This window comes from Hemitrygon akajei, chromosome 1, assembly GCF_048418815.1.
Source record: "Hemitrygon akajei chromosome 1, sHemAka1.3, whole genome shotgun sequence".
Classification (NCBI taxonomy): domain Eukaryota; kingdom Metazoa; phylum Chordata; class Chondrichthyes; order Myliobatiformes; family Dasyatidae; genus Hemitrygon; species Hemitrygon akajei.
In genome coordinates, this window is record NC_133124.1 from 181,454,362 (window position 1) to 181,468,743 (window position 14,382).

The following is a 14,382-nucleotide window of genomic DNA, read 5'->3' on the forward strand; positions in this document are numbered from 1 at the left end:
AGATTTTCCTCTCCACTGCCCGGCAGCGCCACCCGTCTTCTGCTCGCATCCTTCGTCGACGTTCCCTGTGCATCTTGGCGCTTACCACGCCTGTCTGTCACTTTATCTCCGCAGCAAGCACCGAGCCCTCCCAGTGCGTCCCACCGTCCGGCCCGGAGGAGCGAAACTTCGTCCCCGGATCCTTCCAAACCTTGCGTCCCGTCAGTTCGGCGGAGCTCTTGGCGTGGAGATCTCAGGGTGCCCTACCATGCGGCAGGGGAGGTAGAGACACTAGAGAGCTCGACGCTAGCGGGTCGCGGGCAAACCTTCGAGGCGGGCGCCAGCGACGAGAGTGTGACTTCTTACCCAGGTAGGTCCCAGTAGCGAGATTTCATCTTGGAACCTTGTCTAGCCTTTGGTGGTCGGGATGAGAGGGCTCCTTTTCCTGCGGCGGGACAACCATTTGGGACAGGGTCTGGAGGAGCGAGAAGTTTCGGACACCCAGCCCACCCCGGCTTGGTATGGCAACTGCTCTACCCGTGAGCGTAAGAAACTGTAGAGAGCTGTTGACAAAGCTTTACACATCACAGAAACCAGCTTCCCCTCCAAGGACTCTGTCTTTGGGAAAACAGCCAGCATAACCAAAGACCCCACCCACCCCGGACCATCCGGCGAAAGCACAAAAGCCTGAAAGGGCTGAAGGGCAACGTTTAACTCGCTGTTAGATGACTATTGAACGGTCCCGTGTACGATAAATTGCACTCGTGGTTATGCTTTTTTAAAGTTCAAAACATTAAACTGATTCAAAGGAAGACACGTGAGTCCGAAACTTCGAGTTTTCTTTAAGCCCCGTGTATGCTTCACGTATGCAATTCATACACGTATTTATACATATAACCCATAATAAGTTTTACAAGAACAAGAATGCTTAGTCTATATATGTGTCGACACATATATGAGTGTCTACATATATGTGTCTATGTATATATAGGTCTATGTGTGTGTGTATAAATATACACACACACACAAGATTACTCAAATACTACTGAAATATTAAATACGCAACACTCCTCCCTGATCCCACGATCTGATCTCTCCTCTTGGTTTCCTCATCTACAAGTGCATCTGACAAATCCTCTGCTTTCGTGTCTCCACTGACTCCTTGTTTTCTGGCCTTCCATTCATCCAGCTGGGATTTGGTCTTTACATTTACTTTTGCAAGCTGCTATTTGTCTCCTACCTGAAGTTCACAAAATAATCATAACGCACGCAGAGTAGATTCTGGCTCTTTATACTCACAAAAAAAAAACCCGAATTCTTGCGATTTTCCTGAAGCTCCTTGAACTCTCTTCCAGCCTACAACAGTCAACATTTTGCAAGTAACGGCCTAATTAACATATCAGAAACCTTAGCTGATACGTTGCCTGCAAATCTGCTTTCATCACTTTCACGATTCCCGTGAACAGCTTGGTCCTTTCTTATCGAACATGCTTTCCAACTAAAGGCACCAACATCTGTTTCTCCTCTGTTGGGCAACGGTCAGGGTGTTCGGCATTATTCAATACATTTCTTAATTCGCTTTCAGTTATCGTAGGGGGATGCAAATTGCGGATGGATCTCCTAAGTGGCAGTTGGCTCAGCCAATCACGTCCCTACAATGCTTGTCATTCTGTTATCCCCCCCCCCCCCCCCCCCCCACATACAAGCTCAATGTGGATTGTTGGTTGTTGTATTACAATGATACGAATGCCATTCCTACAGGAGTTGTCTTTTTTCCCCAGTATAAATTCTTATTTGGATCTTCTCAGGCTACAGTTTAGTATCTTTGAAAAACTGCTCAAATTAATTTTGCGGAATGACTGGAACAGCGGAACCAGTGTCTAATTCCATTTAAATTAATTGCTGTTCACCTCTAGCATAAACCGCATTACTTGTCTATCGTTAATTTCGCACTGTAGATCTCAAGGCTGCACGGTCGCTCATCATGATCAGATTTTCATCAATAACATGCAGATTAGTGCTCTTTTCGAACTTCAACTTGACCTTTTAGCTTTTTCTCTTCCCTGTGTAGTCCATTTATTTTTTGTCTGCCCGACACTCTCTCTGTAAGTGTCACACTTTGTTGCATTTTTTTTGCAAGTTTCAGCTTTAACTCTGCATTGCTCTGGTGTATGTGAGCCCCTGCCACAACAGTTACACAATTTGTTCAGCCACTCCGCTTTTTGTTTAGATGTTGCAATTTTGTTCACGCTCACTTTCATTCCTGACTACAACTCAGTTGAGTCTCCCTCTTCTGTTTCCATTGATACAACGATTCTGACTGCTCTTTTAAATGTAAGTTGCGCTTTAGTTAGGAGCCGTTTTTGAATGCTTTCATTTAAGATTCCACAAACCAAACGATCGCTTAGAGCACCATTAAGCCCATTACTGAACTGACAATGCTCAGACAATTTCTTCAATTCAGCCACATACATGAAATCGACTCCCTTTCTTTTTGATTCCACTTATAAAACCCGATTGCGTTCTGCAATCAACAATGTCTTCGGTTCTAAATGTTCCTGCATTACTTTGACAATATCAGCAAAGCTCATTTCTGCTGGTTTGGTTTGAGTATTTGAACTTCGAAGCAAACTGTATGCCTTTAAACTCAACGCACAGAACATAATTGGTACTTTTTTCTCATTGGCTGTTTCATTATTGATGACTTAGCTCATATTCCAGTTACCGTTTCTGTAATCAAACGTGTCAGTTTTCCCTCGGTAGCCAGCTATTTCTGCTTTTTTAAAAATGATATTATCACCCGGGTACTCATTTTTTATTAATCCGTGAATTCTTCCGTTTAGTGTCGAAAACAGATACTGCGCTTCTTTTTGTTGTTGGAAACTCGACGGTCTCTGCATGTGCTGGGCTGCGCTATTTTATTTTACCTGCCTTTCTTCTCGCTGCGTTTTACAAGTCAGTAGCCACATCGGGTTCGTTTTAAATATACCTCGCCGCGATGTTATGTTTTGCAACAGGAGCAGGCGAGGGAGGCGGTCTTACCTTAGGCGAGGCGCGGGGCGTATTACTGATGACATATGCAATTCACGAAACCCGTAATGAAGTATGTACGCGAGCAGGAAAGCCTAATCAAACGATGTATGTACACACAGGATTACTCAGATACTACAGAATATTAAAAACGCAACACTCATGACATCACACCTACCTCGTTATGATCTTGCACTTTATTGCTTACCTGCACTGCACCCTCTCTGTAACTGTAACACTTCATTCCTCATTGTTACTGTTTTATCTTGTACTAGCAGAGCGCACTGTGTGGTGATCTGATCGATAACAGTATGCAAAACAAACCTTTTCACTTTATCTTGATACATGCGACAATAACAAACCGATACCAATTCTCCCTTCTTCAAGGGCCTGACAGCAAATACCATCCAGGAAATGACAGCTACTACCTCGCTGCTATCAGCCTCCTGGACGGAATTAGAATTACTGGAAAGATGTATTCTTGACCTCACAATGTGTGTGTGTGTGTGTGTGGGGAGGGGGGGGGGGGGGTGGAGGGTGTTCGTTCGTTTTGCTTTCATTAACGTTTACCCACCCTCTCTCACTCGGGGGTTGCTATATTACCTAAAACCTGTCTGTAAACCTCCGTTTCTTTGCGATTTGTGCTCTTCAAGGTGCAGAGATGATGCTGGACGGATTTCACACCGCGCTCCCCCACCATCTCCTTGGCAGGCAGTGGAATGGGACGTCCAGAAATAACGGGGGACCGGCAGATCTGATTGAATACGGCGCTGGCTGGGATGGGCATTTATCCATCCATGTGGCCCAGCTGGTGAATACACCCTGTCGGAACACGCAGCTAATCGGTCACGGCACGCACCCAGAGACCGATGCCGAGGTCCCTTTGTACCGAGAGGCCGCACTTCATGTGGTCCAGGACTGCTTGAATACGCAGGTAAGCGAGATAGGGCCGGAACTCATCGCCCTTCCCTCGCCGTTCATCTAGAAAACGGAGTGTGGACCGCTCCGTCGAATCGCTGCAGCGCATAAGGGAAAGGGCGGCTCCCAAGGATTGGGGGAGAATCCCGACGTCGATGAAGGGGGCTGCCGGTAGATTTCTGAGTCGGGGGTTGGGGGAGTATCCCGACGTCGATGAAGGGGCGGCCGGTAGATTTCTGAGTCGGGGGTTGTGGTTGGAACCTGTGATGGCCGTGTTTGCCTCCCCTCCCCCATTCATGTCCTCTTCCTTCTGAACGGGGAGAGAAGCGGTTCGTGAGCGGCTGTCGGACTGCCCGTGTACAGACGTGGGTTCTGTCGATGGTGCATTACTCGGTCCTCCGTGCACCTTCCCAGCATCTACACACCTCCCTAACTCTGTGACACACTACAGCCCTCTCTGCCCCTGAACTTCCACCCTTGCCAACCTTCTCCTTCCTGTCTCTGTAAGCTCCTACAGCCCCTACACCCCTCTCCCTGTCTCTGTGACCCGCTCTAGTTACTACACCCTTCCCCATCTCTATGGTCTCAATCGGAATCTTTGTGGTTCCTACACTGTTCTTCATCTCTGTAATCCGCTCAGTTCCTACACTCCTCCCGTATCAGTAACCCCTCCGGCACCTATATTCCTCCCATCTATGTAACACCTTCCAACACCTACACCCGTCCCCCTTCTCTGTGATCTGATCTGGCCTCTAAACCCCCCCCCCCTCCGTCTCTGTGTCCCCCTTGAGCCCATCTCTCCATTCCAGCCCCTGATCTCCTCCCCAACCCTGTGACCCTCTCCAGCCCCTTTCCCCTCTCTGTATCTGTGATCCCCTCTGGCCCCTAAACCCCTCTATATCTCTGTGACTCCTTTCATTCAGGTAATACCTTTCTCCATGGTGACCCCTGTTGATAAAATATTGTCTCCCCGATCTGCAGGTGAGAGGTAGTCTGGGAGGTGCTTGAAGGGGGATTTGGGGAGGGCAATCGCAGGAGAGCAGAGATGGATCGTCTCGAAGCCCGGTATGGACAAAATGGTTTGTATATTGTAATAGGTAGATCAGGGCTGAGGGAGATTAGACATTAGAGCCGAGTGCTGTCCTGTTTACCAGCAACTCTCTCTCTCTCCCCGTCACTCTGTTCTTCTTCCTACTGTTGTACCTTCTCTTACCCCCTTTCTTATCTTTCTCCTTTTTCTGTTTTTTCTTCTTACCTCTTTCTCCCTCTTTTCCTTTCCCTTTCTCTCTCATATTCTCCTCATTCGCCCGTCTCTCTTCCTCCTCCCTTTCCTCTTTCACCCTTCTCTGCTCCTTTCTCCTCTTTTTTCTTCTTCCTCTCTCCTCCATCTCACCTCTCGCTCACCTTCCTCTCTTCATTTGTTCTTTAATTCTAACTCTTCACACTTTATCCTCCCCCATTCTCCCTCCCTTTCTCCGTTCGTTTCCACCTTTCCCCCCTCTCTCCACTCCCCAATCTTGCTCTTCAATTTCTACCTCTCTCATTTTTTCTGTCTCCTGTCATCCGTCATGCCACTCACCCTACTCTCCCTCTCCGCAATCACTGCTCACCCTTACCCTCTCTTACTGTATCTCACTCTCAATCTCTCTGTTCCTCTATCTTCCTCCCTCCCTCTCTCCTCCCCCCCCCCCCGCAGGAAACGGACCCATCCAACTCTGGCAATTCCTGCTGGAGTTACTCCTGGACAAATCCTGTCAATCCTTCATCAGCTGGACCGGAACGGCTGGGAGTTCAAACTCTCCGGATCCCGATGAGGTGAGATGCTTCTCGTCGGCCAACTGGAACTGGAATTGGGGTTGGAATTGGTTTCTTGTTGACACAGGTACCGAGATGCAATCTTGTTCATACAGACCAGATAATAACAACATTAATTGAGGTAGAACAAGCTGAAACAATAGCAATTGAGAATAAAGTGCAAATAAAGACACAGGGAAAGTGCAGTGCGGTGTTATAACGAGGTAGATTGTGAGTCAAGAGTCCATATTATTCTACAAGAGCCTGGTAACAGTGAGCTGGAAACTGTCCTTGAGCACGGTGCGATACGCTTTTCAGGTTTGAATGTATCTTCTGCCCGATGTGACGGGGAAGAAGAGAGAACGTCGAACCTCCATACTCATGAAAAGAGAACGTATCACAGAGGGAGCGCAGTGCAGACTGAGCCGAAGCGTATTCAATAGGTTAATTGTCAGTAGCCTCTGTGTCAGCGATTCCATATCTGATCACTGCACAGTTCTATTCCCCTTATCAACGGATGCACTTCCCTTTGGGGGAGTGTGGTGAAAAGTCAGCAGACAGGTTTTGAAAATGGGGCAGGTTTGCAGACGGAAATGATTAAATAGTCTTGGACAATTATTGTGACAAGTACCGCGGTAGAGTGAAAATTTTTTGATTTGCGCGTAGTCCTCTCAGCTCATTTAATTACATCAGTTCATCGAGACTCTACAAGGGAAAAGAATAATAGAATGAAGTATAAAGTGTTACAGTTACTGGAAAGTGCAGCGCAGCCAGACAATAATGTGCAAAGGCGATAACGAGGTAGATTGTGAGGCCCAGAGTCGATCTTATCGTACAAGTGGAACCAATTTTATAACTGCAAGATAGAAGCTGTCCTTGAGCCTAGCGGTGCTAGTCCTGATTTGACCTGAACCAAACACCAGTACTAACATAAATTTCTGTCTCCCTTTCTCCCCCGCTCCTCCTCGCTGCTCTTCTCACCCCACTCTCCTCTTAACTCTCCCTCTCTCCCCCCCTCACCCCTCTCTTTCCCCCCTCCCTCTCCATCTTTCTCTCTCTCTCCCTCCCTCTGCCCTTGTCCCCTCCCCTCTCAGGTGGGCCAAACGTTGGGGCAATCGGAAGAACAAACCCAAGATGAACTACGAGAAGCTGAGTCGTGGTCTCAGGTACTATTACCACCGGGACATCATTCAGAAGACGTCAGGCAAACGCTATGTCTATCGATTTGCCTGTGACGTCCAAGGCCTTCTGGGGAAGACACCTCAGGAAATCCACGCTCATCTGAATGTCAAGCCACGGCCGGGACTCTGAGGAATTAAATCCATTTTTTTGTGTTATTTAATATATGGTTTGAAGATGGAGAGTGGAACATTGGATTCACTTGTAAATTGGAACTGGTAAAAGGTCTAATAGTTAGAGTCGCTCAGCACTCAAACAGGCCCTTCTGCCCAACTCGTCTTTGCTGTCCATCCAAGTGTTTTTAAATGTTGTTATTGTACCTGCATCAACCACTTCCTCTGACAGTTCGTTCCATATATAGACAGCACTCGGTGTGAAGAAGTTACTCCTCACATCGCCTTTAATTCTTTCTGCTTACACTTTAAACCTGTGCCCCCTGGCTTTAGACTCCTCTGCCTTAGTGAAAAGGACTGAGTCCATTCGCCTGATCTACGCCCCTCATAGTTTTATAAATTTCTAAAAGGTCACCCCTCAGCCTCCTTCACTCCAGGGAAACAGTGCCAGACGCATCAATAAAAGGGAATGAACATTTCGGGTTGAGGGTCTTCATCAGAATGGGGAAGAAAAGTGGCGCAAGCCAGAATAAGAAGGTGGGGGGGGGGGGGGGGAAGAGGGAGGAGTAAAAAAACTGGCAGGTGATAGTTGGATCTAGCTGAGACGCGAAAGGTAGGTGGGTGGGGGGAGTGGTGACAAAGAGATTGATGTGAGAAACGAGGAGGCGATAGGTGAAGAAGAAAGGTTCTGACGGGAAAGGACAGCGGATATAGAACGAAGGGAAGGAGCTGGGAACCAGACTGAAGAAGGCGTGGGCTGGCTATGATGGGGAGGAGGGGAGAGTAGGTGGGAGGGCAACCAGAACGAGAGAAAAAAAAGGGGATGATTGTTGGAGATAGAAACAGAAGGGAGTGGATACTAGAGGTTAGAGAAATCAATGTTCATGCCATCAAACTGGAGACTACCAAGATAGAATACGAGATGCCACCTAGTTTGCTGGAGAAACTCAACAAGTCAGGTAGAAGCTAAGTGGAACAATAAACCGTAGACATTTTGGGTCAAGATCCTTCATTAGGACTAAAAAGGAAGGGGGCAGCAACCAAAATACGAAGGTGTGGGAGGGGAAGGAGTAAGAAGGTAGGGGTGGAAATTTACTGGTTAGAGAAATCGACCTTCATGCTATCAGGTCGGAGGCCACACAGACTCTATATATGATGCTCCTCCAACCTGATTTTGGCCTCCTCATTGCAGTACAGGAGGCCATGGGCAGGCATATTGGAATTGGAATGGGTGGCCACCTGGGCGTCCTGGCTTCTGTCAAAGCAGTCCCCAAATCTGCATTGGGTCTCACTGATGTAGAGGAGGCCGCACGGGGAACACAGGGTATAGTAGATGGCCCCATCAGACTTGCAAGTGGAGTATTGTCTCACCTGGAAGGGCTGTGTAGGGACCTGGATGGTGGTGAGCGAGAAAGTGAAGGGGCAGGTGTATCACTTGTCCCACTTACAGGGATAAGAACAAGGAGTGAGATCAGTGGAGAGAGACGAGGACGAAGTTCAAAAGCTCAAAGTACATATGTGTCACTATATACAACCCTGAGATTCATTTTCATGTGGGCATACTCAGCAAATCTATAGAATAGTAACTGTATCAGGATCAATGAAAGATCAACCAGAGTGCAGAAGACAACAAATTGTGCAACTGCAAATATAAACAAATAACAATAAATAACGAGAACATGAGATAATGAGATAAAGAGTCTTTGAAGGTGAGATCATTGATTGTGGGAACATGGGGCAAGTGAAGAGGAGTGTATTCGCCCCTTTTGTTCAAGAGCCTGATGGTTGAGGGGTGGTAACTGTCCTTGGACCTGGTAGTGCGAGTCCTGTGGCTCTTGTATCTTCTTTCTGATAGCGGCAACGAGAAGAGAGCATGATCTGGGCGGTGGGGATCTCTGATGATCGATGCTACTTTCCTAAGTCAGTGTTTCATGCACTGTACATGTGCTCAATGGTTGGGAGGGCTTTACCCGTTATGTGGTGACATCCGTCGGTCTCGAGAGACCATGGATCTGTGCCTGGAGTTTCCGGGGGGGGGGGCGCAGGCCTGGGCAGGGTTGTATGGGAGACTGGCAGTTGCCCAAGCTGCAGGCCTTCCCCTCTCCACACCACCGATGTTGTCCAAGGGAAGGGCACTAGGACCGATGCAGCTTGGCTGCCGGTGACGTCGCAGTGTGTTGTTAAGTGCCTTGCTCAAGGACACAAACACGCTACCTCAGCTGAGGCTCGAACCAGTGACCTTTAGGTTACTAGTCTGATGCCTTGCCCACTAGGCCACGCGCCCGTTATGTACCGGGCCGAATCCACTACAGTTTGCACGATTTTCCGTCCAAAGACATTGGTGTTTCCATACCAGTAAATATACTCTCCACTACACATCTATAAATGTTTGTCAAAGTTTTAGATGTCTCGCTGAATTTCCGCAAACTCCCAAGGAAGTAAAGGCGCTGCCGTGCTTTCTTCACAATTGTATTCATGTGCTGGGCCCAGGAATTTTAAGCTTGCTAACACTCTCTACCTCTAATCCTCCGCTGAGGACTGGCTCATGGGCTTCTGTTTTCCCTGTCTTGGTCTATAATCACTTCCTTGCTCTTGGTCTTGCTGAATTGAGTGAGAAGTTCTTGTTATGACATCACTCAGCTACCGAGACAAGTGGGTCATACAGAGAGTGATATTAAAACTGATTATGAATGTAGGGATGATTTAGACTATAAACCGGATTGGAATTAGGCCATTTGGCCCATCGAGTCTGCTTCACAGTTCCATCATGACTGATTTATTATCCCTCTCAACCCCATTCTTCCACCTTCTAATTAGGCACCAATCAACCTCCGTTTTAAATATACTCAACGACTTAGCCTCCAGAACCGGCAATGAATTTCACAGATTCATCACTCTCTGGTTAATAGACAATAGACACAGACAATAGGTGCAGGAGCAGGCCATGCGGCCCTTCGAGCCAACACCGCCATTCAATGTGATCACCACAATCAGTACCCCGTTCCTGCTTTAAGAGCTCTATCTGACTCTTTTAAAGAAAGAAATTCCTCCTCACCTCTGTTCTAAAGAGGCATCCTTTTATTCTGAGTCTGTGCCCGCTGGTCTTGTTATGTCTCGCCAGATTTGGATCGCTATTTTATTTCTAATTACTGGATCTCGCTGCTGCCTTGTGGCCTCACAGCCGTTGTTGATTGCTCATTATCGCGTTGTTAAGTAATTAGCTTTCGTCATCAGATCGGCCATTTTATATCTTTTAATGTTTCATTGGTAGTTAGAAGGCGAAGGAATTTCAATCAATATTTGAATTTCCTTTCATTAGGACACCGGGAAGTACTGTCTTGAGCACTGTAATGCGTTGGTGAATAATAAAGCGGCTTTCAGCTACAGCTGCGCCGGAAATGGCTTTATAGATCAGATCAGTTTGAGAAACGGGGAAAACTCCGAGTGAAGGCAGAATAGTAAAACGACAACTCCTAACAGCGAATCCATCCGCGGTGATTCTGCCAGCTCCCGCGCGTCAGAAGTTGGAATATCGACCACAGAGAAAAGGAGCTTTGAAACCAGGTCATTACGATCAGCTAGATTATCGCGACAGCCTAGCAGATCAGCGGCAAGCATAGCGGCGCTAGAAGCCGAAGCAGCGCTATCTTTGGCGTCGTTCGTACGAAGAACTTGATGTTAAAGTGAGACAGTCTGAATTAGACGTAGAGAAAACCCGCCTAGAAGCCACATTAGAAGCAGTGCAGCATGAGAAAGAGGCGGAGGCGGCTTTATCCGAGGCCAAAGTCTTTGAGGCGGGCGGGGAGCACGAGATGACAATGACGTCAGTTCAAACTCAGCATATCATTCAGCAGAGAGGACTACGAAATATATTCAAGACCAGTCGGCTTATGCTTATACCCACTGGCACTGAAGACTTAGACCAGCCAACCCACACTGAAAGGCCGGGCTCCTCTTTCTCTAGATAACACCCCGCAACGACACCTTTTGCCCAAACGGGACAGAACGGAGACGGCCTCCCTCACGTGCTCAAGGCTCCTACTTACCATGACATAGCACAGGAGGCTGTTCAGCCTCCCGGTAAGTGGCACCACACCCCATGAACCCCAACCTAATCATGATGTGTCAGATCTGGCGAGATTCCGAGGCCGTCGTGACCTGCTGACGGTCGGACTCGCCAAATTCGATAATAAGCCTGGGCAGGGAAGTCCACGTTCTCCAATGCCATTGAAAACCTCCAGCTCGAGCCTAGGGAAGGACTCGACCTGCTGGAGATATGGCTTGAACCGTGCTGAGCATGCAAGCAGAATAAGGTCACTTCACATCAAGCACCCCACTGCTACTTCCACTTCAGTCTGGCAAAAACTGGAAGAATGGTATTCCGCCGAGGCAATGCAAACTGCTCTCTTCAACAAACTCGTCCTGCCCCAAGAATTCTACAGGGAGCCCCAACGTCTGCGGGAGCTAGGAGACCTGCTATTAGAGTTGGAGGCAGCCAAAGCTGAAAGCGACTTAGGTGGCTTGTCTGCCTCGACTCTACACAAGGAATTCATGCTACCTTGGAGAAACTCCCCTGTAGTCTGCAGGAGAAATGGACTTCTGAGACGCTAACCGGAAAAGAAAGTCACTTTCCCACTTTCTCCTTCTCTTCCAGTTTCACCCGGACTGCAGCAAGAATGAAGTTCGACCCCACCTTCATTGTGACCGTCTCTAGCTCAGCGTCAGTTAACTCAGAAACCTGTTAGAGCCCCCGTCAGCGTGCACAAGACTATAGATGGACAGCGCTATCCAAAGAGGATAATTCTAAAATTTCAGAAGATCCTAACAAACAAGCGTCCTCTGCATCGGAAACCACACCCTCTCCGGAAGTGTAGAGACGTCAGAGAGAACCCTCCAGAGGAGCGAAGGGATTTCCTTAAGAAGCACTCCATATGTTTCCGCTGCTGTTCCTCTCCCAGCCGCCGGGCTAGGGACTGTAATGTTGTCATCTAGAGCTCTGAATGCGACAGAGGCAGACACATTGCAGCTCTTCTTTTTGGTCTATCTGCCTAGTCTGTGAAGAACAACATAAGTCCCTTCTTGTAGCATGGCGGGGAGGGATTCCCCATCCTCTCTAGTTGCCACCTCTTCCTGTTCTGAGGTCTGTGGGGAAAACTCTGCCAGTAAGTCGTGTTCAAGGATCTGCCTCGCCAATGATTACCCAGAAGGCCACTGTGAGAAGAGGGTGAGGATGTATGTTGTTTTTAACGATCAGTGCAGTAAGTCTCCAGCTAAATCATTTTTCTCAACGTCTTCAACATAACCGTTGGCGCCTCACCTTATACATTTGAGACACGTGCAAATGTGTCACAGGTGGTTGGGCGAACAGCAAGAAGTTTCGTGGTCGAGTCTGTTAATGGAAAAGACTCCTTTAGCTCTTCTCACGCTCCGTGGGTGTGACGAACTTCCGGACAACACCGAAACAAATGCTCACTCCAGAAGCAGCGACTTACCACACTCGGCCGTGGTCCCTAGCCACCAAGATACCATCATTCGACCCAAAGGCCGAGATCCTGCTCCTTCTGGGAACAGACGTCATGCACAAGGTACTCGAGCAACATAATTGGCCTCCAAAGGCTCCCTTTGCGCGGAGGTTAGTACTCGAGTGCTCATAGTAGGAGCCGTCTGCCTAGCGAGTGCACACAAACCTTCATCTACGTACTTATTCAGAACGAGCATTCCAGAAAACTGACGCCCCCGTCTGGTAGGTCCCTGCCTTTGCACCATCCACGTCAAGGAGAGCTTCGGCCAGTTCGGCCAGCTTCCCGTCTCTCCCGCTTTGACCTCACAACAGATGTTTGATAAGAAACACAGTATACATGGGTGACGATGGGTGGCTTTGCCCATATCGAGGATGACAACAAACCAGCACCTTCAATGGCTAACCTTACTTTCCTGAGGTTGATGGACAGCGAGTTCCATCAAGACAGCTCTAAGAGACGGGTGGCACATTTCCCCTTCTGTAGCACACGACAACGCCTCGCAAACAGTCGTGAGCAAACAGCCACTTTCACGCCTGAAATTACCGGGGAAGGAAACGAACAGTATACTGTAATTGCAAAGCTAGAAAGTTGGAAAATGATTGAAACATGAATTCGGGTTGCAAGTCTGTCAAAACGAAGACAATATTTAATTGATTTTACAGATTCTAGATTTGTTTTGGATTCTCTGTATTTTCCATACTATCTAATTGGTTTATTTGGAAGTTTGGTGGTGATCCCTCTTGAAAGACAGAATTTTACTTTTGTTCTTCTACTCCAGTTGAAGGTCTTGTTATTCCTTAGTATTTGACCGTGCTATTCAATTGATCAGGAGCATTAACTGTTTAATGTTTTTTTTTGTGCGAAAGCCATGAGTTCAGTTGGTGTCACCTTTTACAGGTACCGGGCTGGGAGTGTTATATCTTTCCCGATTTGATTTGGATTGTTGCTTTATTTCTAATTTCTGGATCTCACTGCTTACTTGTGGATCCACAGCTGTTGTTGATTGCTCACCGTCGCGTTGTTAGGCTATTAGCTGTCGTCATTAGGCTGGCCATTTTATATCTTTGTACATTTCATTTAGTAGTTAGAATTCGAACGAATTAACAGGGCGAGGCTGTGCAAGTCAGGACGTTCTCCAATTTTTGATCACTCCCTTTGTCCCTTATCTTTATCTCTGTGACCCTTTTACCCCTCTTTACATTCCTCCTGCCCTCACCACCTGCCCATTGTCCACACCTTCCTTCCTTCCTCTGGTTTCCCAACTGCTCCACTTTATTCCATTTTCTCCAGATCTTTGTCTCTTCGACGTTTCATATACTAGCGTCTCATATCATCTCCTTTCCGCTCCCTCCCTCACGTACGTACCCACGTACAAATACATGTACGGACACACGCACAGCATTTCAGACCGTAATTTGGAGCTTCCAGGCGTCTTCTCTACCCACTGTGCCACTGTTCCACTCAGTTCTCAAAATAGATTTTCTTACATTGAAATGTTTTATTGAAATAAAGTTTAAGCTAAAAACACCACTGGCATTTCTATTTTTCTACAACAAATGTATTAGCAGTCATTTTTCCTCAACAATGCCATGTCCCTAGTAATGTTGAAAATATGTGTGGTCATTATTTTGTAAATAAATGCGATTAAAAAAACAGTTTATAACTTTATCTTGGCTTGTTATGGCTGTAATTTGCACTGATTAGGTTCGGAATCAGGGTTGTAATTACTAACTTAGTTGACATAAAATTCTTTGTTTTGCGATAACAAAGACACGAAATAACTATAAAGTACTGAAAATTGCAAAAGAATAATAATGAGGGAGTGATTGAAAGAAATTGGAAGGGGG

At 47.2% G+C, this 14,382-nt stretch overlaps 1 protein-coding gene across 1 annotated transcript in view; it reads left to right on the forward strand.

The window, feature by feature from the left end:
• LOC140727562 (uncharacterized) overlaps window positions 1-7,561 on the forward strand; it is a 129,060-nt gene extending 121,499 nt beyond the window's left edge. Inside the window, exons 2-5 of the mRNA XM_073045096.1 lie at window positions 115-349; window positions 3,770-3,943; window positions 5,624-5,744; window positions 6,819-7,561. Coding sequence (XP_072901197.1) covers window positions 115-349; window positions 3,770-3,943; window positions 5,624-5,744; window positions 6,819-7,032 — 744 coding nt within the window. The 3' untranslated portion in view covers window positions 7,033-7,561. The remainder of the gene's footprint in view (window positions 1-114; window positions 350-3,769; window positions 3,944-5,623; window positions 5,745-6,818) is intronic.
• The last annotated feature ends 6,821 nt before the right edge of the window (window positions 7,562-14,382 follow it).